The sequence below is a fragment of the Pleuronectes platessa genome, chromosome 24 (assembly GCF_947347685.1).
Source record: "Pleuronectes platessa chromosome 24, fPlePla1.1, whole genome shotgun sequence".
Classification (NCBI taxonomy): Eukaryota; Metazoa; Chordata; class Actinopteri; order Pleuronectiformes; family Pleuronectidae; genus Pleuronectes; species Pleuronectes platessa.
Genome location: NC_070649.1, coordinates 4,735,295 through 4,757,183, shown reverse-complemented (window position 1 = coordinate 4,757,183; position 21,889 = coordinate 4,735,295). Strand labels below are relative to the sequence as shown.

At 43.2% G+C, this 21,889-nt stretch overlaps 1 protein-coding gene across 2 annotated transcripts in view; it reads left to right on the top strand.

The window, feature by feature from the left end:
* The window catches only part of LOC128431222 (fibroblast growth factor 14), a 48,768-nt gene extending 40,702 nt beyond the window's left edge, over positions 1–8,066 (top strand). For both annotated transcript variants that reach the window (XM_053417481.1, XM_053417480.1), the window contains exons 4-5: positions 5,113–5,311; positions 5,400–8,066. In XM_053417481.1, coding sequence (XP_053273456.1) covers positions 5,113–5,311; positions 5,400–5,548 — 348 coding nt within the window. In that variant the 3' untranslated portion in view covers positions 5,549–8,066. The remainder of the gene's footprint in view (positions 1–5,112; positions 5,312–5,399) is intronic.
* The last annotated feature ends 13,823 nt before the right edge of the window (positions 8,067–21,889 follow it).

Below are 21,889 nucleotides of genomic sequence, written 5' to 3'. Positions count from 1 at the left end.
GCCATGTGAGTCATGACAGTCATATACATACACACACACACACACACACACACACACACACACTAGAGAATGAATGAGTTACTTTTCAAAGGTGCCGCTCTGTGAATAATGACATTAAAGTAGCACGGGGCCCAGACGCAGACATCACACTCAAACAGCGACACCATAGAATGAAATGAGCTGAGTCAATAAAGAAAGTCAGAAGTTTACAGATGTTCTTTCCTCTCTTTCCCGAACCGGTCCTTACAGAGCGTTGCTGAAGCTGTAACGCACCTGATCCAATTAAGAGCCGCATATTTTCGGGGGCGCCCTTAGCTCGGTTGGTAGGGCGTCCCCCCCATGGGCCTCGGCCAGCAGCGGACCCGGGTTCGATTCCAGCCCGCGGTCGTTCTCTGCATGTCACTCCCCTCTCTGCCCCATTTCAACTCTGTCTCTAAAACTATCAATAAAAGCATAAAATGCCAAAAAAATAATCTTTAAAAAAAAAAAAAGAGCCGCATATTTTCATAACAGTGTAATTGGATGAAGTGGGTGAGGAACACGCTGAGAGCGGCGGTGTGATCGTAGTCAGATTCCTGCTTTGATTCCGTGTGTCTGGGCCGCAGGACGTCCTCACATCCCCTCCTCTAACCACGCTCTTAACTCTTTTGTTGTCGCACTTTTCTTTCACTCCTCCGCCTTCTTCTCCGTGGGCTTCTTTTCGTAAGAATGATTTGTTTACCCACAATTCCCCTGGGTAATTAGTGCTGTGATAATAACTGGTGTTGGAAATAAACACACCCACTCGCAAAGCAGCGCACACAAACAGACACAAACTTGAGCAAACCCCGACAGATGTATTTACATACACATAGGGGTGAAAAAAACAACTTAGCAATTTTATCCTTCCACAACATGTAGTTTGAATTAATGATTAAAAACATGACAAGGTTGAAGAGGTGTGTTTCTCAGTAACGTATTATTAAATATCATTTTGATTATTCTTATATTTTTTTCATATTGTATTGATTCCAACTATATCACACAGCCACAGCCACTCTCAGGTGATAAATAATTTATTTAGGCTGCTTGGTAAGTATCTTGAAATTTTCCTTGAAAACTGGGAGAAGAAGTTTCCCTCCAGCTGCCGCAGGTTCGATTCCGACCCGGCCCCTTGCTCTCTCTCCCCTTGTCGTGCTGTGTAGCAACATTTTGAGGAGGTGCACATCCCTGCAACCTGTTAAGTATCCGTCTATCTGCAGTCAGTCACTTAGACAGCCTGTCTTTAGAGTGAGATCTCGGGGTCACCAGCCTGACATCTCTGCCCTCCTTCACAATATGATGCCACTCGTCCAGCTCCCTTTAGGTTCCCAATCGCATGTGGATTAAAAGCTTTTGAAAATTATAATTATTGTTGTGCTTCCACAGGGAAGCTCCCAGTGGCCAGCAGTCAAGCTGTGTCAGCACTGGGCAGCTGATTGCCATGTGTTAATAGTGCAGCCTGGTGCGGGGCCAAGAGTTAACTCTCTGTTTCCCAGTTGTCGCTTGTTTTGAAGTCTTTAAAGCCTCTGCACACCTACAGGCTTGAGTTTACTGTGTCCACACGATCACTCCTTCTGCATATTCACATGCAGGATCTTTTTATAGAGAATATTGAAGACTAAGCATACGACTTGTTCATTGTCCATTTTAAGGCAAAAGTGAGTGTGGCCAATTAAGTTTTGACTGACAGCTCCATTCTCCTGTTAAATGTGTGGCTTCCATGAGGGTCGTTATTTTTTTTTTACTTTTGTGACATCATAAATTCCCACCTTTGTTCAACACGGCTTCAACCTGGCTAGGTGCAATCAGCCCGGGTAATTAACCACACGTGTGGGTGTGCAGAGGCTTTAATGGATGCGGGACAAAGTGCTGCCTGCATCAATTTAGTCTATTTTGGAGCTTTGGAGGATATTTAATATGTTAATGGCCTCTGTCTGATTATGGCAGTCTGAAAAACAGCACCTATTCAGCGTAGCTTGTGTGACTGTGTGTGCGTTGTGTTGCACGCATGTGTGCGGGGTATTCTCCTCCACTATATCTCGGCAGCGCACAGAGAAATGACAGAGTGAAGGGGGGAAAAAAGAAGAGCGATGAGAGAAACAAAAGATAAGAGAAGGGAGAGAATCTCCTGCTGTTTTTCCAATCAGGAGGCGTCGTCCTCCTCCCCGAGTGATTTATTCTCTCTTCTCTCCTCCATGTCCCATTTTTCAAGCCCCCCCCTCACGCTCTACTCTGCCCCACCCTCCACGTCTTTCATTCATTCTTTCTCCCCGTCTTCATCTTCCTGTGGGCAGCTTGAGAACATACCTATTTAGAAAGGACGACAGAAACACATTCAGGCAGCCGGCGTTGTTAAAAATGACTCACCTGTAAGGCTCTCGTCTGAAGTAGTTCTCACTGTTCACTCTTTCTTCCCACTCCTTATTTAGTCTGGAATAAAAGCTGCTTCAAATATCAGACATGTTTTTATATTAAAAGCAACATTTAAGTATTTATGACCACACTTACTAACAGAAATGGGCGAAGATGATCCTCCTATTACGAATGAATAATGAATCTGGGGTGCAGGCTGGAAATAAATATACGTATTATTAAGTTTATCTAATTCAGGAACGAAAAATACGATGCTATTAAAACAAATCAAAGCCATGGTTACTAAAGGAGAACGTTTGATGTGTTGCGGCGTGTTTGTTTGTGTCGCTGACATTGCCAATGAATGGAACACTCATTCATTATCACCTGTCTTGTTTTGTCGCCAGCCAATCATTTAGTCACATTTCACATCCCGGCGAGCCCTCCTGCACCCCCCTCCATTCATCCCCTAGAGCCACAAGTGTGTGTGTGTGTGTATGCGTGTGTCTGTGTGTGTCTGTCAGTGTGTGATCCCTTGCAGCTGGTGCCACCCAGCCCTACCCTTATTAAGTGTCATCCTGTGTTAGCATGAGAGCACAAGATGTAACACACTATATGTTAAATACCCATTGCAAGTGTTTGTGTGCGTGTTTCTCCCCGTCTGCCCACCGCTCACACACACACACACACACACACACACCCACTGACCCCTCCCTCTCAGCGCTGGTTGGTTGCCACGGCTACAGTGTCGCCTCTCTTCCTCATGTTGCTATGAGACTCGGACCAACAGACCTGAGCTGAATGACAATGTGTCTGTGGCTTGATGGCAAGAGGCCCACAACAACCAATAAGAGACGGGTCTAGACAAACACTTCCCATGCTGGGGTCTGGGGACCTCGGGGGTGATTGTTTGGTTTGGCAGGAGACTCCTCCGCCATTTGAGGAGCAGTTTATTACCATTATTGCTTTTCACTTCCTCAGTAGACGTCTCAATGAGGAATATGTGTGCGTCATTGAATGCTAGATAATGATGATAGTGCATTTATGAAATCTGTGTCTGATAAGAAGTACTGGCTCAAGACCGGAAGATTCATCCACTAATGAATAAAACACATTTCATTGCAAATGAGGAATTAAAACACAATTAATTTCTGTTGTTTTAATGTGAACAGTGAATAATTGAATGACGAGAGAATAACCCCCCCCCCCCCCCCCCCCCCCACCCCCTCAAGCTACAAATCTACTCTATTAGCTCATTGTTTTGGGTTTTCACTCAAAACTGCTTCGCTAACGGTTTGACCTGCAAAGCAAAGTTAGAGACCTGCTAGTGAAGACAACATCACATCCATCAGCTAAAGAGGAACAGATCGAGATCAGATCAGAAGCTTTCAATTTGTTGAATTACAGTTCGACCTTCACCCACGGTCATGAATACAAAAAGAGAAATACGAGTCGAAATTGGATTCCAACATCTGGTGGTTGGGCCTTAGATGTAAAGGTTTGAACATTTGTGGGGAGCTTCATTAAGAGCTGGAAAACATGGCTGAGGAGAGGGATGTCTGGAACCTCCTACTCACTTTGTCCAAATACCAAGAGAAGATAACAATATAATATATGTACTGTGAAAGATAAACTGTTTGTATCTTTATTCTTTACACTAGTTCCTCTTCACTGGTTTCACGATTTGTCGAGATAAAATGAGAAGTATTTTCCGTTATTTAAATAAACGTGAAAAAAAATCTGTATTTTATTGACTTATTCATTTTAAAAAATCCAACAAATTTACAAGATGCACATCTTTGAAAAACCCTCCTATCCCAGACTTTATTCTCCTCATATGAGAAAACGGTGGAAACCTCCTACTTGAAATCATACCTCATTGACCTCGGCTTTAAGATGTCACTATTGCTTGAGAAACTGCAGGAGGAAATGTCCTCTTCTTCTCTGACCTCCCTTAAAGAAGAATGTTTTATGTCAGGCTGCCTTCTCTACTCGCTGAGAATCTGTCCCCTAGCAGACACTAGATAGAGACAATTTTTGTTCCTCTCCCGGTAAGAATAACACCTTGTTTCTGTGCTGCAATATGCTCGGCTGGAGGTGCCAGCACCCATGGAGGAGAGGACACATAACGGCAAAGCAGATGTGGGTGGGCGGGTGACATTTTTTGGGCTTTGTGTCCCCGGAATTCAATCTTCTTTTTCTCCCTTTATCTGTTTAGTTTCTTATTCATGTGCACACACAGGGAGTGTCGAGGGAGAAAGACAGGTCTGAGCAATACACCATAAAGAGTATTGTGCTGCTTCTGTCCGTCTATGGCTGGTCAAAATGGTTTCATCATTTTTTTATAGCAGCTCTCAGACCAGAGAAATGTTCCCAGTTCTGTGAGAGGATTTTGTCTACAGGTTTAATGGGAGCTTCCCTGAGTCATGCCACAACCTTCTACAAAAATTCATTGTAGTCTTTTCAGAAGCTTTTGATTAATCCTGCTAAAAAACAAACAACAATTAAATCATTACTTTCGCTGTTGAGATACAAATGCTGCCAAAAAATAATGCTTAGAATGAAAAAATTCAAGTGAAACACTTCTACCGGTCTTTTTGTTTTTCCTACAATGGTCTAAATATGATTTGATTGTTTTTCTTTGAGGCAACAACGTAGTATTGATTTTGTGAAGAAAACCCAACACATTCACACTGAACACACTGTAAAATATTTCGGTCTCTTTGTGTTTCTCCTCAGGAACTGTTTACAGCAGAGTGTAAGTTTAAGGAGTCGGTGTTTGAGAACTACTACGTGATCTACAGCTCTATGCTCTACAGACAGAAGGAGTCGGGCCGGGCCTGGTTTCTAGGCCTCAATAAAGAGGGTCAGGCCATGAAGGGCAACAGGGTCAAAAAGACCAAACCAGCTGCACACTTCCTGCCTAAACCTATAGAAGGTAACATACTGCACATGCATGCATTCAACTTATTGTTGTTTGGAGTTTCTTTTCTAATTTCGAATCTTTTCTCCTCCCTCTCATCCAGTTGCAATGTACCGTGAGCCTTCACTGCACGATGTAGGGGAGGCGGTGCCTAAAGTCGCCGGGGGCCCGCCTTCCAAAAGCACAACCAGCGAACCCGTGGTCATGAACGGTGGCAAACCAGTCAGCAAACCCAACAAGGAGGCGACATAACCCCGCCTCCATTTTCTCGCCCTCTTCTGTCTGACCAAAGGCCGGGGAAAAGCCAGAGACTCGCCCCACTGCTGCGCTCTCAAAAAAATTGAATAATTCAAGCAACATAAGGTAACAAACACAAACAACAACTCAACTTCTGACTGGTCAGCAGTGGGGCCGCACATCCCGCCTCCCCTCTGTCCCTACTGGTTGGATCAGGTTGTTGTGGGCCGGGGGGACAGAGCGCTGCGGCTGGTGGGAAGAGGAGGAAGAAGACGGGCCGCTGCCAGCCAGATATTTTGGAACTGGGACAGTGGCATGCCCTCGTATTAGAGACTTCTTAAAGGAAAAAGAAAAAAAATCGTCTTCACCGGTATTTTTCTGTGACAATCTATAAGATGGAGGCCCCTGTTTCCTCCGCTCGCTGCACTGTTTTCTGTTGCCAGGTTTGCTTGCTCACTAGTGGCTTCACATACTCAACCGCTAGAATTCGATCTTTGAGTAAAGCAGATTAAAAACTTCAGCAAACATGTGGCAGGGAGAACAAACACTGATGATTCGATTAAGACTTGGCACAGGTCATTCGGTAGGAAGCTTACATTGACATGTACCTGAAAGTGGCACTGTGCATTACATACGAGGCAAACGCACTCGTTAACCTGTCTCTGATTTTCATCACTCGCAGTATATCTCTTATTTGAGACCACTTAGCTTAAAGCATGTTTGCCTTTTCAGCGTTCCTTTATAATCTCTCTGTTCGGTGGTTTATTATCCCGCACACACAAAGCACTAGTGATTATCGAGCTACATTGTTGAACAGACAAAAAAAATGTATTTCAGTTTCTACCTCTCTTGTTTTTTTGGTTTAATTTCTTCTCTCCCTTGAATGAATGATACGATTTCCGACACAAGTGTAGCTCCGGAGATGATGTGTAGCTGAAAGCAGACAGAGCTCCACAAAGTCCCTGTAGCAACACAGAGATTACAGGGGGCGTGCTGGCGTCCAAGCAGAACGGTAGCAGTGTTTACATGGAGTAGCATATATGGTTGAGTGGGATGGGCCAGAACGTGGTGCCTACGTCTGTTTCCTTCCCAAGTACTTGAAATTACAGGTAGAAATGAGGGTAAGAGTTGGCAGGGTAAATGAAGGTGATAAAGCCACTATGTGCAGATACTTTCCAAGAACTTTCAAATAAGCACTTGAGGGCTTTAGTGGCCCACTTAGGCTAAGTCCACACGAATACATGTTCGGTTTAAAATGGCGATTTAGAGCTTAGGAACCAAAACAAGGTGCCCAGCACGAATGCCCATCAATCTGAGAGGTCATACCCGATTAACAACGAAGGAAAGATGAAAACATGACCTCGTTGGGTCTCGTGTAGTATTTAAATATGTCGTTCATTGAGGATGTTGCTCTTGTCTTGACAGTTCGTAAATGTGCAAAGTGCTTTTCATTTACAAGCTTGTCATATTTTTTGTTTTTAATCTAAATCCGAAAAATAAGTACAGCTGTTGGATACATGTAGTGGAGTGAAAAGTTCAATCTGAAATGGTGACGTGGGAAGTAGCAGAAAATGAAAATAGTTAGATTACAAGTGCCTCAAAATGTCCTCAAGTTTGATACTTGAGGGAAATGTACGTTTCCAACACCGGTCTCATGTCTCGGCGTCAGTTTATCTGAGAGGATCCGAGCAAACTTGTAATCAGCTGTGATCACAAGTAAAATCATTTTGGAACTGTGAAAAATATAATTCCCCCGTAGCTAGGTGATCCATTTAGCATTTGAAACGGGGCCTAAGTGGAACAGGTCTGACTGGTGGGCCCTGTCAGATCTGCTCTTCTTTGTTATTTGTTTGATTTAAATTAGTTTATGCATGGTCGGGCTTGCCTCTCTGCAGGACCCTGGATGATTATTTGAATAACGCTGTAATCGCATTAAAAGTCTTCACATAGTGGCTTTAAATAAGCCTGCACTATAAAAACTGTTAATTTAAAAGTATAGGAAATGTGTTTCCTGGAGAAAAACCATTAAAAAAACAAATAGCTCTCATTGATCACAGGGGCAAAATGTGGGATTTGTGTGTGCAACGTGAAGCTAGACAGCAGAAAATCTAATGAAATGGATTCCCAGGCGTCGTCCCTCTCACTGTGACAGTCAACATGGCAGCAGTCTGTTCTGGACCTGAATCCTGTTGGACACCCGGGCCTTTCTGTTTACCCCTCGTTCTCTGACATCCAGTCTAGATGGCAATTAACTCCTCAAAAAGTTTCGCCGGTTGTACCACTGAGGAGATAATAATACTGTGATCCCACACTTCATCTTAGTGTCAATGACAATGAGGCAGACACATGCTGATGAATGTATTCAGTATGAAACAAAAACCCAGCGTCTCTTTTGCTTCCAAATTTCGGGCGGAGTGAAATAATCACCGGCGCAACCAGAAGTACAAAGACACAACGAGACAAAGCAGCCGCCCTTGACAAAAATCAAGGCTGCGCGATTAATCCTCCCGATTGTTCCCGACATCAAACAAGCGTCAGCCCAAATCAGCTGCACACGCCAGCCTCGGCAACAGGTGCCGCACGTGTCTGTGCCGCAGCTGAAACTCGGCACGCCAGTGAGGCCACTGCAACGGGTTGAGTGTCGTCCCGCTGTGAGGATTACGCTCCGTAACTGAAGAGACTGTGAGAATGCTCGACGGCTCACAGTGTTTCTAATTGGCATTTCTCACATTTCTTTCCCTTCACAACACAGCACATTGTTTCCTCTCTCTCCTCTGATCTCATTAGCTTTGTCTGCTGGATGTGTGCAGCTTGGCCAGCTTTCATAACGTAAACTCAGCCTGTCCAGTGTGTTCGTGCTGGTGTCAGCTCGTGGCCTTTCTGTTCTGTATTGGAAGAAAACTGTTTAAGGCTCATTAATGCTCAACGTTAGATGTGTATACAGAAACCGACTGAGCATCATGCCTCGTTTCCACCTAACTTTGTCCAAGAACTGTATTTTATTACTATTTATGGCGACCTCCATGATCTCTGTTGTGCTGAGAAACTCTTTCCCTCAGAGTCTGGATGGTTTTAAACAGCAATCTGAAGCAACAGTTTGTGCCATGTGGCATCTCTATCAATTCATCAAGAAATACATTTCTGTGCATTGAATACTAGAATAACAGAAACAAAACTTTGTGGAAACTATCGGTTCTGTCCGTACTCCGGCGTTATTATCGTCCGTTTTACAGATACAGATGAAACAGAGCAGTACCACTTAAAATCGTAGGGAGGGGGAGAGTGTAGCCAATGGTTCAAGCGTAGGACACAAGGACAGAAGTCTGTCATAGTCAGAAACTCCAGCCTCTGCGCTGCCCTGTGGTGGATGTGTGCATGGAGGTCTGCAGGCAGTTCTTTTTCTCTTATCAAACGTTAAGGCAGAATAAATGAGCCCTTAGAGAACCAGTTGCAAAATACGAAGTTATTAACGGCAAATTGTGTAGGAAGAAAAATACCATTTCAAGAGGGTTCAGGGTTTAGCATTTTCAATATTTGTGTCGATCAAACTGTAACAGTGAAGTACACTCGACAAGTGATGTGAGTCCATCAGAAAGTGTTACATTCGCTGAGTGTCTCTCCTCCCCAGCCGAGCTCAAGGTGTGAGATGCAGGGCGCCTGTAGCTAAAAGCTCTGCAGTTTTACACAACATTTGCAAACTGCAGCTTCATCCTGTCTGATGTTACTTTAGAAGCAAATTGGGATAAAAAAGAAAACGCCTTGTGATCAGTGTTGTACATGTCAAAGATATGTGGATGTACCATTTATCAACTATTTGTGACACTGGAAAAAAAGGTATAAAAAAAACAACTGAAAACCTGACAATCAGGTCTGTAAATGTCCTTTTTATTTTTTTTTATGCATCTTGTGTTTTCCCGACTGCCTGTGTCTTCCCAAGGAGCCTTTTCTTTCGTGACCATCTATAGATGCAGCCGGTAGCATGACTCCAGGACGCCAACTGCTCTTCACTGAATGATTATCAAGCAGCTAATTTTATGCTACACTGCTAACAGAGGAACAGGAGGTAAATCCTCCTCAGATCGGAGAGGCCCGGCTTGTTAGGGCTGCAGAAGGGTTCACATCCTGTGAAAGCCGCTATTAAAGATCTGTAGGACAAGATATAATTATGGTTGAGGCCAGAGAAAAATGGCCTGGTTTCCTGGCTACTGACCAAAGCCTGTGCTACAATAGCGGTTCCAGGCTTGTAATCACAGTTCCTGGTTCAAACAACGAAGGCGCAATTACTGTCAGCGTCTCCTGAGAAATTTCTCCCCACTGGTGGTTAGCCAGGTACCAGGGCTGCAATTATGAGACGTCTAACTGCGAGCGCTGTGCAGGAAGAGAGCAGCTGATTTAATTAGACGTGAGCAATCATGACATCCTGGGTCACTTTTAATTTCCACATCCAAGTACCACTCATGTCTTCATGGCAGGTACACATGTAGCCATCTTACTCTCCTCTGAAATCAGGGAGCCACAAAATGGACGAGACATAAAAGACGTGACCGTGTGCACGTCGGAGACACAGGAACATGGAATGCTTTAGCACTGCACTCATGATGTAGCTCGCCTCCCTCAGGTTTTCTTTTTCCCCTGTTCCCCTTTATTCCTCTTACAAAAGGCTGCCTTATTACATCAGAACGAGAAAGGACGAGGGTAAACGTGCTCTCCTCCCAGCTGTTTCTCTCTCTGAATCCTCTCACCTCCCTCACCCCTCCGCACACACTCTCTCCATCCCATTTTACTTCCAATTATCATTTGATCCCCCTGTCTTCTGTTCACTGTAACTACGCTAGCTTTCGCTCTCTGCTCGTTTCGTAATCATGCGGCCAGAGAACTTATTCCCACCTCCTCTTTTCTCCTCCTCCTCCTCCTCCTCTCTCGGTTGGACTGTTTCCCACTTGTTGCATGGTTTTTAAAAGAGGAAAGAAGATGGAGGGGGAGGGGGGTAATGCATGTGGTAATGTAGGAAATGTGTTATCCGAACAAAACAAACATTTACAGCATAGCACCAGTAAAACTTTGCCTGTGGCTCATTCCTGTCACTGGTTTTCACTTGGACAGATGCAACGATGACTTTTGATATTTGCATTTTAAAGATATTTTACGTGCATTTCCCTGTGGTGACAGAAACAACCTACAAAGACATATGCCTTTTAAACATTATCCATTATTGCAGTAATTGAGGAAAGAAATAATGAATCAAAATTACTTCACATCACTAACGTTGTTACTCTAATGCACGTCAGACAGTGAAATTATGGCAAACAAGAGCATCAAGGCTTAACTCCAGTGGCTGAAAATAGGGAAACTAAAATCACAAGATTTGACTTTGCATCTTCTTTGAACAATGATTGACAGTCGTCCGTCTTTATAACCACCAGATTTTACATGGTTTTATTCTTTGTTATAACTTTTATCATTTATTTTATTTCACTAATCTCATTGTTACCATCCAGTGTAGGTTATATTTTCAACTTTCTTCCCTTATCAAAATTCCGGTGTCAACAAACGTTAGGGTTATCACTGTGATATGTGGTGTGACCTTCCGAGAACGAGTCGGGGAATAACGAAACAACCAACAACAACAATCTTGTGCATATAGTTGTATCAAAATTGCATTGTCAGAATTACTTTATGTATAGTGTAAAGAGGAAGGAGGTCACATTAAATATACTCATCTCCTGTTGTATTTTTCAAGTGCAAACTGTGCTAGTTGTGAGCCACAGGGAAATGTGAGTGGTGCAAACATTTAAAGGAAATCTCTCTCTGTCTGTCAGTAAATGTACAGTTACCTTTACATACATATTATGCAAACAGTTTGTCTGCACTGTACAGTTTGTGTCCAATGCATTGTATACACACAGAAACCAACGATATTGAATAAAGGATTTATAGAAAGGAAGCGTGACTGGACTCGTTGATTGACTCTCTGCATATGTTTATTTCCACACACATTGATACACGGCAGAACTGCATTTTTTTCATGTGTTTGATATAAGCGCTCTCACTGTCAGCATCCCAGCATCTCATACACTCACACACTTTCATCCTTGGTGTTGACTGAAGGGCAGCCGGTTATTATCAGTCATTCCAGCAGCAGAAAAGAAGCAGGGGGTGACTGACTCTGCTCAGGAAATGGACAGAGAACTGTGTTCAGCTGCTACAGTCACACAAGCAAACGAAATATACCCCTACAGAGGAAGCTGGTAAAAAGTTTGTGTTTTAAAAGAAGTTCTCTAGTTTTTAATTAGCTCTCCAGGCGACTACTTTTTCAGGAATTGTATACATACAATTTTTTCCTTGCCATATCTGCAAACTTTATCGGGATTTAAGAAAATGAAATGACATCAAGACACTCACTATTTAATAATATCTCATATTCTGTATGTGTTCTCTCTCTCTCTCTCTCTCTCTCTCTCTCTCTCACAGTTATTTTCCAACCAATAAAGGTGTAATGCCCCCCCCCCCCCCCCCCCCCCCCACGATTCAGATTCACCCCGACCTTCAACCAAGTTTTCTGGAAATCAGGGATCAACGGACAAGGGTAGAAACACAACCTCCTTGGCGGGCGTAAGAAATGCCTGCAGAATGTTCTACTCACATGCCACACACATATTATACTGATGTGTCGTGCTCTGATATAATTTTTTTTATGACACTAGGTAGAGCGAGCGTTGGGCTTTTATTAAACACAACCAAACAATTTTTCCTTTGCACCAATTTACATCTTTGTTGTGCAGCGAGTGCAGCACATATTTACAATTAATCAAAACAACTGCAAAAGTAATTGCCGCACAATAAACCAAGGGCCTCAGGGGTGGGAGGCAGCGAGGGGGGGGCCTTGGAGTTAGAGTAACAGAGATGGGGAAATGCACCATGAGTCAGTTTTCACGTAGCAGAATATGATGGAGGCAGCTCAAGTATGGAGAGAGCTGGAGGGACAGACACATGCAGAGAAGGTTGACAGGCAGGAAAATGCTCATCACACACACGGTGTCTGGCCTCCTTTAAGTGACAGATGAACCAGCAAATACTGTAATTAGGTGAAGCTAATTAAAATGTGCATATGTAAATGTAATGTAAATGAGGTGTACTTTGAAGGGAACATGGTGTTTAATTATCAGGAAGGGGTTTCGGAAGGAGTCAAACTTTAATTATACCCAGTGACATGCTGCACGCTTCCCCTCTCATTCAAAGCAAATATCGCTCAGATGCTACTTTGAAAAACACGATTTGAGGATTCACGAGTCTCCGGTCGGTCCCCGTCATCCCAGGTAATTTGTTCTTTGGTTTGTTCTGTTACAGTGAAAACTGGGACATCCAGACTTTGTAGTTCCTGGCACGGTGACTTCAGATGCATCAACTCGGCCTGGAAGGTCACCGGTGCCACAACGTTCAAACAAACACGTCCCACTACTCAACAACGACATCAGGGGCATCAACTAAATTAAATTAACTTCAGCTTTAGTGGACGCACATTACCACATTCACTCAGTATGTTATTTGGCTTGCCTCAACCAATGGGATCCCTTTGGCCAGCAGCTACACCAAAACTCCATTATGCACAAAGCAAAATGGCTGCACGGTAATCTCTTATTAAAAAGCAGCCAATTATAGCCGCAAAGCAAAATGACATTTCGTTATCACGCGGCACAAAATGTTTCAATTTCCCGTCTTTTTGATTAATTTCATTAAAACAGCATCGAGTTGGGATTTGTGGGTCTCTTATCTTCTGCAAACTCGCACGAGCGCGGACACACACGCAAGCACGCGCACACACACACATACACACACGCACTGCAGAGGCAATGTGTTTGAGGTGGCATTCAGAGCGCACTCAAGAGCCTGTTTCCATCTCCCTCATTATCATCAAAGACAACAGGCGCTCCAGAACATGCACTTACACGCACACACACACACACACACACACACACACACACACACACACACAGAGCCATGCATCATAGATGGTTTTCACAGTCATCACAGCCACTTCAAGCCACCGTGAACATAAGTAGTGCAGCATGTAGCTCGACTCTCTTGCTGCCATCACTTCCCTTGGTGTTTTTTTTTTTAATGGTCTCTCATGTGAGGGGATTTTCCTCGGCCCTCAAAGTAGCTTTTAACTGATGCCAATATCTAATATCTAATAATGGAAATATGCAAACTCAGGATCTGGATTATCACAGGTCAACAAAGGTCTGAGCAGACAATGAAAAATGTAATTTACTGACGTGTGTTTGTCTGGAAATGGGTTCAAACGTCTCATCCAGGTTAAAGGAAACGCCCAAACTGTACGCACGTCACGGGTCAGACACACATGTCATTCTGTCACTGTCAGTCGTTCTTCTTCATCACTTCTCCCTGCTCGTCACCCCTCTTTCTTTCATTTGCCTCTTCTCCTCCTTCTCCAACTCCTTAATCACAGTAACAGGAAGGGGATGATGAAGAAACATGAGGGCTGGAGGAGAGAGAGGAATAATTTATCTCCCAGGTGATAAGTGACATTTGATGGACACATACTCACACACACACACACACACACACACACACACACTCACTGAACAGAGCAGGATCCAGTCAAGCAAACACGCTGCCTGAATACTGATTAACCAATCAGAGCCCATTTCTGCCCAGCACCAGAGATACTCGTTGGCTGCCATGGCAACCAAGAAAGCATCACAGCTTAAAGGAGAGGGAGGAGTCGCCTCTTCCTCCGTGCATGTGTGTGTGTGTGTGTGTCCTCCACCCATTTTCAAGGATTTTAATATCTCATAATAAAACGTAAAGTTACATTTTTACATTTCAGGTCATCATGCAGTTCCTGTTTTATTTGTCACGTTGCAAACTCCGTTCACTTCCTGATTCTGGGTGACTTGACAATCCCAGGGCCCTGTTCTTCCGGCCAGGAAACCCCTTACACTCTCTACATAGTTAATTCCCCAGGTGTGTAGATGTGGTTGGGGCCTGTTCACAGGTTTCCTCATGTTTATCCTTCTCTCTCGTATGAACCTCACTCATCTTCCTTTAACTGTGAGTAACAACTTTTTACCTCCACTCTGCCCTTGTGTGTGTGTGTATGTGTGTGTGTGTGTCTCTCACTTTCTTGCAAGTGTCACCTCTGCGATGTGAGAAGTCTCCAAGCGTATGAACTTGTTTGTGTTCGGCAGCCATCTTTGAAACTTTGAATCTTTCAAGAGTAAAGCTGCACTAACCAATATTTTTTAGATTACCGATTGATCTAATGACAGAATAGAGACCCAGTGTTGGTCTTTGTTAGTTGTAGTAGATCTTTTCCAGTAAGTTTGTCTTTACTTTGTTAATTTAAATGTTATGATGGAGAGCGGCGACTGACTCGTGATTGGTCAAGCGCCTGTATCGATGGGAACTCGCTGCCGTGGCTCCATCACCAGACTCTGGCTCCAAATGGTCAAGAGGACGAGGTTCGGATGTGGGAGGTTTTTGGCTTCCTTTCTGGATATGGGAGGAGGTAGGGACGCCATCATTGTTTACAGTCTGTGACAAACGCACAGGCCAACTGGAAAGTGCAATATTTGGCCAATCAGCTGTTTTCTGTTAGAGAGCCACTAGACACGGGATATTTCTCTTCCTGGTTTTTGGGTCTCAGTGTTTCTAACGCACTTTGAGGCCTGTGAAGCATTTTATTATCTGAGCAACACCGAAAGAGAGAAAAGAGAAGCAAATTAAAGAGAGTGAGCGCATTTGTCTCGCCGCTTCGCCAATATTGTTCTCAACTGTCATGCAAATGAGGCTCAGTGGCCTGAGACACACAAGGAGAAGGATGAGCGGAACAAAAAGAGTCAATGAAAATCTGCTTTATTATTTCATAAAGGGCCAAAAGCAAAGAAGCCTCTACAAAGTCAATGTTTAGATCTAAACTAATCGAGATATTATCTGAATGAGACGCATTTGCATTTTCTGATTACTTCTACCTGAACAAGGTCGTTCTTAATAAAAGAGGTAAAAGAAATGAAAAGGATGAAATCTGTATGAAAAATTTGAAGGAGTAAAATAATACGGATGAAAGATAGAAATGTATAAAATAAAATGACCTTAGATTAGTGGTTGGACGTAATGTTGATGTGAGTCATCAGGCTCTGTAACATGTCATCAGGAATATGAATGACTCGTGTAAACATTCAAATCTGAGTAACGTCTTAGTAAGAATAAGGTCAGTAGTCAGATTATCGGTGTTTATGGAAACGTGTCCCTGTCTCTACAGTTTGAAGACACTTAGAGTACATCACAGACCTGCACCACTTCACCACACAAACACTTGTATTTACTCACCCAATCCCAGAGATTTGGGTTTCACCACGCAGCCCAGCCGTGCTGTCGCGCTCTCTCTCTCTCACACACACACACACACACACACACACACACACACACACACACACACACTCACACACAGCCATGAGTCATCGGGTAGTTTTCACATAATCATGTCCACTTCAATCCGCTGTTACATATCGTGTGGATTGAGCAGTGCCTTGTTTAGCTCAAACACTGCTCAGATTTAAATACTTGATTATGTAAGCGAATGCAGATTAATGCAAAATCCTCTGTTGTTGATTATGCAAAATTTTATTCTCATAATGTCTGAGCAGTTTATCCATATTTTACCTTAATGTCGGTCCAGCCTCGGTGATGCACCCAGTGTCATGGGGGTGGTATTAGACAAGTGGATGGGGTGAGCAGAGAAAAGAAGGACTGGGTTATTACAAAGCTTGGCAAGGCACCTCAGCAGATTTCATATATCCAAGTTGGAGAAAACCTTCAATATCAGAATTTATAAATATTACATTTCATATGAATATGATTTCCTTGGCCGGATCTCACCTGACAAACACACGGCAATATCATAGTATGATGTGGGTCACTCATTATCAACCTCTTCCGTGTAGGAAATCTCGCTTTACCAGCCTTTTCAAGGGGGATATGCCAGACTAACCACTGGGCGCCCAGTATGCATTAAGCTTCAGTATTTTCTGTGAGGTGGAAGACGTACTAGAGGACAGAGAAGCTGGAAAAGCTTGATATGTCTTCTTTGAAACTGAAACAAGAGTTTAGAAACCTGTGCCGATTATTGGGAATGATAAGAATATGAGTTTCTAAAAGCTAAAAAATTAAAAAAGGTACGTTTCAAACAATCTTCTTTGAGAAGAAGTGGAGCTAAAATTAACTGTGAACCATCCGGCAGCCGTTTGTTTTATTGATTTGTTCTACTATAAATACAGGACCATGGCTGTGAATGTGAAAAGAAGAAGAAAAAGCTCCAACTGGAATACAATAACCCGAGTTCTGGTTCTAACCGGTAACTCAGCACGTTGGTTCATTCACAAAAACGACCCCACTTTGTCAGGTTGTAGTCGTATCGGCTTTTTCGCCCTTCATTTTTATTTTTAGAGGGCAGCTTTGAAGTCACAGCTCCGTGGTTTCAGAGAAATAGAAAAACACACTTCCTTTGGAGAGGTCTGAGAATAGGCCGCTTTATTTCTTTCTGCCTTCTTGCAGGCATGATGGGTGAAAAGCGGACTGGAGCAGAGAGAGACGGGGGGGGGGGAGGCAGACGGAGAGATCAAGGCCCGACTGCAGCACAACGAGCAAGAAAAATAAAGTGGTTTTCTTTGCGTTTAGGCAGCGGTAGGTGCGCAGGTTTGGTGACCTTAGCAACTGGTAGTGGAGTGGAACGTTTGATTGGCGACAGCACGGTGTTCAGACGGGAAATCAATAAATTCTTTACTTACACATGCCTCACGTCTAGAAAAGGCAGATTTTTCAGAGTAAAAGCTGCTTTGAGTTTCCTCACACAATAAGACCTTCTATTTTTCTTTCATAAGTGAAGCTGTTTAGCCCGATGAGTCAGACAGATTTGTGCCTTGCCTCAATTTCACCTCTGTGTGCTGCTGACACTCGGCCATTTCAGCTATTTCTGCCATTTCGGCGTCAGCAGCAGGTGTGTGTCGGAAGCTGTTACGGCAATTACTCTAAATGGTTGGAAAAGAAAAGCAATAGATTGACTTAACCTGCTGTGGTTGACGAGGGGACCTTTTAGAACAGATGCTGTCATGAGCAGGAAATGATTCAAGGCTTCAGTGTGTGTCAGGTCATCACATTGCCACTTTAAATTTCATTTGTAAGAACTAATTCATAAATTTTTTCTCTTTTAAATTCCCCCTGTCCTCTTTCTGGATAGTGGGAGGAAGTTCCTATTTACAGTCAATAGTCTAAAGCAAGATACAACTGTGAGGTGGTTTGGTTTATCTGTTTTATCCCCTTATTGAATAATTCAGCCGATAGTAAGTCTCCTTTATGATTATAAATATCTGTTGTACAGAGAGACAAAGGCTAAATACCTGTCTGAGTAAACCAATGCTTGTTTCTATAGTTCAATGTAGAGAAAGCTTATTAGTTCAAATGACTTATCTGTGCCGACTAAATTGGACTAGACAGTGGAGGAGTAACGATGACACATCATATTGTTTTCTTTGCCCAAAAGATAAAAATGTTTCAGTCGCACATTAACAACACACACAAGCGCAAACAAACAAACACTGTTTGCTACCACGTCTCCCCCTCTCTCTCTCTCTCTCTCTCTCTCTCTCTCTCTCTCTCTCTCTCTCTGTCGATCAGGCCCCCATTCTGTTTTTTTTCTGTCTGTCAATAGAGGGAGCGGGTGGCATTTCCAGCCTGCAGACAGCTTCTCCCATCAGGCCTCACTACTGACGCTGGAACCCTCGTGCATGCGCATGAATACAAGTGCGCTAATCAACTATTCCTCGCTCGTCCTGTGACGTGTCCATCAATCCGTTTGACCGTCTAAGCTGAATAAATAGCTTTAAAGCAGCCGGGGCTTGCGACGCAAATAAAATATGTCAAACTCGATGGTGGATTTAACGTGTCTGTGTGCGGATTGGCTGTTCATCCAGGACTTATTTACAGATGTGATCCTCTTGTGGGTTATTTGGTGACCTTTGACCTTTCCTATACTATCACTGAGCTCCATAAAAATGTACTGCGGATATTCATGCTCCCCAGAGGATCCCTACTTTCAGTTCAGGACCCTCTATGACCTTTCCTCATGCTTCATCCTCAGGCAAACCTAGCTTCATTTTTATATTCCGTATATTTGCAGTGTATTGCACAAACACGTGTATAAAAAGTCTCAGAATTTACATTTTCATCAATCACTCCCTCCTCCCCTGCCTGACCTTTTTGGTCATTACACCTGCCGAGTTCAGTAGATGATTTGTCTCGTGCATTTCGACTTCGCCAGAATATTTAAGCAGCCAAACTGCGTCATTCCCACATGCACAAGGTTGATAAACCTCAGGCAGGACAAACGCAAGTGTAGGGGCCAGGGGGCCGGCGAGAATGTCACACGGTGCAAAATCTGACGACAGGCGAGTGCGATTCCAGAGCCGAGGAAGAGAAACAGACATTGTGTTGTCTCTTAATCGCCAGCTGATAAAGTGCGGTATCTGTAGATGTCTCGGACTGATCCATCTCTGAGTGACACAGATGGAAGGGAAAGCTTTTTCAAAGGTGTTAAAGCTGCTTGACATGCAGAGGCTGGAGCGTTCCAGTGTTTTATTAATAAACTGATCCCATGTAAGATTTCGCCATTGCAGACTAATTTATTAAATTAGCATTTAAATAAAAAAAATGTAATCATTATACTTGCAAATAAGTCCTTACACTGGTTTTAAATTCAAATGTTTTTATTCTGTTTCCATAAACTGTATCTCTCCATATCGTACTCTATCTCAAATGAATCTCCTTCATTTCTCCTCGTTTCACAATCACCTTAATCACTTTCTTAAATGTGATATTGACTCTCCACACATGATGATGATGAGAACTCGAGGGGGCGGATGCCATTTAAGTTAAAACCTTTAAATATGACAAATGATAATGACAGATTATTTTGAATTCCAGGCAGATCAGTGTCCTCCCTTGTGTTGTATTATATTCTGGGTGATTGCAGTAAGAATCTGAGATGGTTTCACTGGTGACAGAGAAGTGGCTGAGACAGCTCAGACACCCATGTCTCTGAGAAGCCGTTGGATGCGTGACTTGCTTAAAAATTTAAATAGGGGAACGACAGAGTGAAGCTGTCAAAGATGTGGATGTGCGGAGGAGTCAGGTAACGCGGGGGAGAGGAGGCCAAAAAGAGTGAAGTCACCATGCTGCAACATCAAGAAATCCAGCGGAGCTGAGGAGAAAACGGACATTTCCAAGTTTTTGCAGGAAGAAATTAGTCGAGACAGTGAAGACGGAGAGAGTGAGCACTTCATCAAGACCTGTCCCAAGTCAACCTTTTGATATTTGGCGTTGGACTCTCACTCTGTTCTCTAAACGCTGTCATTCTTCATCATTTCAGCCGTCAACATCAGTTTACTGGGATCCTGGCCTCAGTCCATGTGTGTTGTCAGTCGGTTGTGAATCAATAACGTGTTTCTTTATTACCTCCGCTGAGGGGCTTATGTTTTCAACCCCTGTCTGTTAGTCTGAGCAGGATTAAGCAAAAACTGCTGAGTGGATTTTAATTGGACTTGATGGACGGATGAGACACGGACCAAGAAAGAACTTGCACAAAGGTGCGGATCCAGGAATTCATTGTGAGATGATTTCTCTGATTTCCAAGGGAATAATTCATTGAACTTGATGTGAAAAAATCTATTATATTTAGGGAAGTGATTATAAAACCTGGATCTAGCTAATTTAAATGTGGTTTCATAAGGGGGCAGCCTTACTTCAGCTCCTGTATTGTAACAAATAGGGCCAGAAACCTGTAACTAACCCAGTTAAGTAGCTGAGATAACATGGATTTAGTCGCTAATCAACGGTTTATATTACCTTCAATAGTTTTTTTAATATGACAAATTTGAATTTCAGGGGACTGTTTGGCCTTGGTGGAGGTATTTGATCTCGAGTGCCATTTAACTTCCGTCTGGTCTCATTTTGAAATACCAAACTCAACACGATCATCAGAGGAAGCTCGACGACAAAAACGCTCCTCATTTCAGCTCGTCACACTATTAATTAGATGATCACAGTTAATGAAACGCTAATGTGGGAAACCCTCTTTCCGAAGGCGAACGTTTAAACTTGAGGTGACAGATACTGTGCTCACGGCTGAGAGTAGTTTTCACTCCCCTGCTCTGCGTCTGTAAAGGTATCAGACTTAAATACGACTTGCTGCTCTAATTATCCTCATTAAAACCCCAAAATGCTAATGTGCAATTAATGCTGCACATGCATCCTCAAGACTCTTGTTAAAGCAGACTGGGAACAAAGGAGGAGGAGATCTCCGACACAATGCGTTGTTTTGGATTAGTGGCCTTGTTGTATGGGGTTTGTGTTGCGTTGTGATGCATAATGAAGTGGTTTTGTATTAGTTTGCTCTTTCTGTCGTTGTGTTGAGACATGTGGGTCCAGCTGGAGACACAGAGACAAGAGGGGTGGGAACACGGAACAAGAATTTATCCGTTTGATAAGATCTCCTAAACACACCTGCTGCCAGGAAATGCCATTAAATGTCAGCTGTCTGTTCGTTCCTGGCTGACGACAAACACACACACGCACACACAGACACACACACATACACACACACAGGCAGGCAGGCAGTGTTTTTTCCTGTTCCACCTCAAAACACTCTCAGAAGGTCGTACAAAAGGAGACGAGGGCTCGAGTCGGTCGCAAGAAAATGAAGCTGCTTTTTCTTTAATGACATTTAGAGTCATGTAGGTTTATTTTTCCAACATCGCAGGAGAACATTGAGAGGACAGGAAAGATGGCGCACCATCCTTTGGCGTTTGCAGCTGATGCATGATGGGATATTAAACTTTGTCTTCTTGTTTTTATTTCGGCAGAGTTCAAGACAAACCTGGCTCAAGCCAAAGGAAACTAACAACATCTTTTTACCCCCGTCCCATAGTGAGCGTTAGACTATTTATTCAAACGTGGCAATAATAACAAATCATAAACGAACACCATATCAACCAAATATATGTAGGATTTTATAAATTAATCTAAAATTAGCGTCAAATATGTTATAATTAAAACTTTCTGTGGTTGATGAAATATTTTATTTTCCAGAGATAATACCAAACACATCGGTGTCCTCGCCTCTCCTCAGTAACCACGAGCCCTGAAGCTGGAGGAGGTGCAGATGTGCTCGTCCACTGCACCAGGCTGCTGACTCACACAGACATCAATCTGAAATATCGGACATTTTATGAAATGTTATTGATTGATGCCCATAACTTTGGGTTGAAAACTTTTATTTTG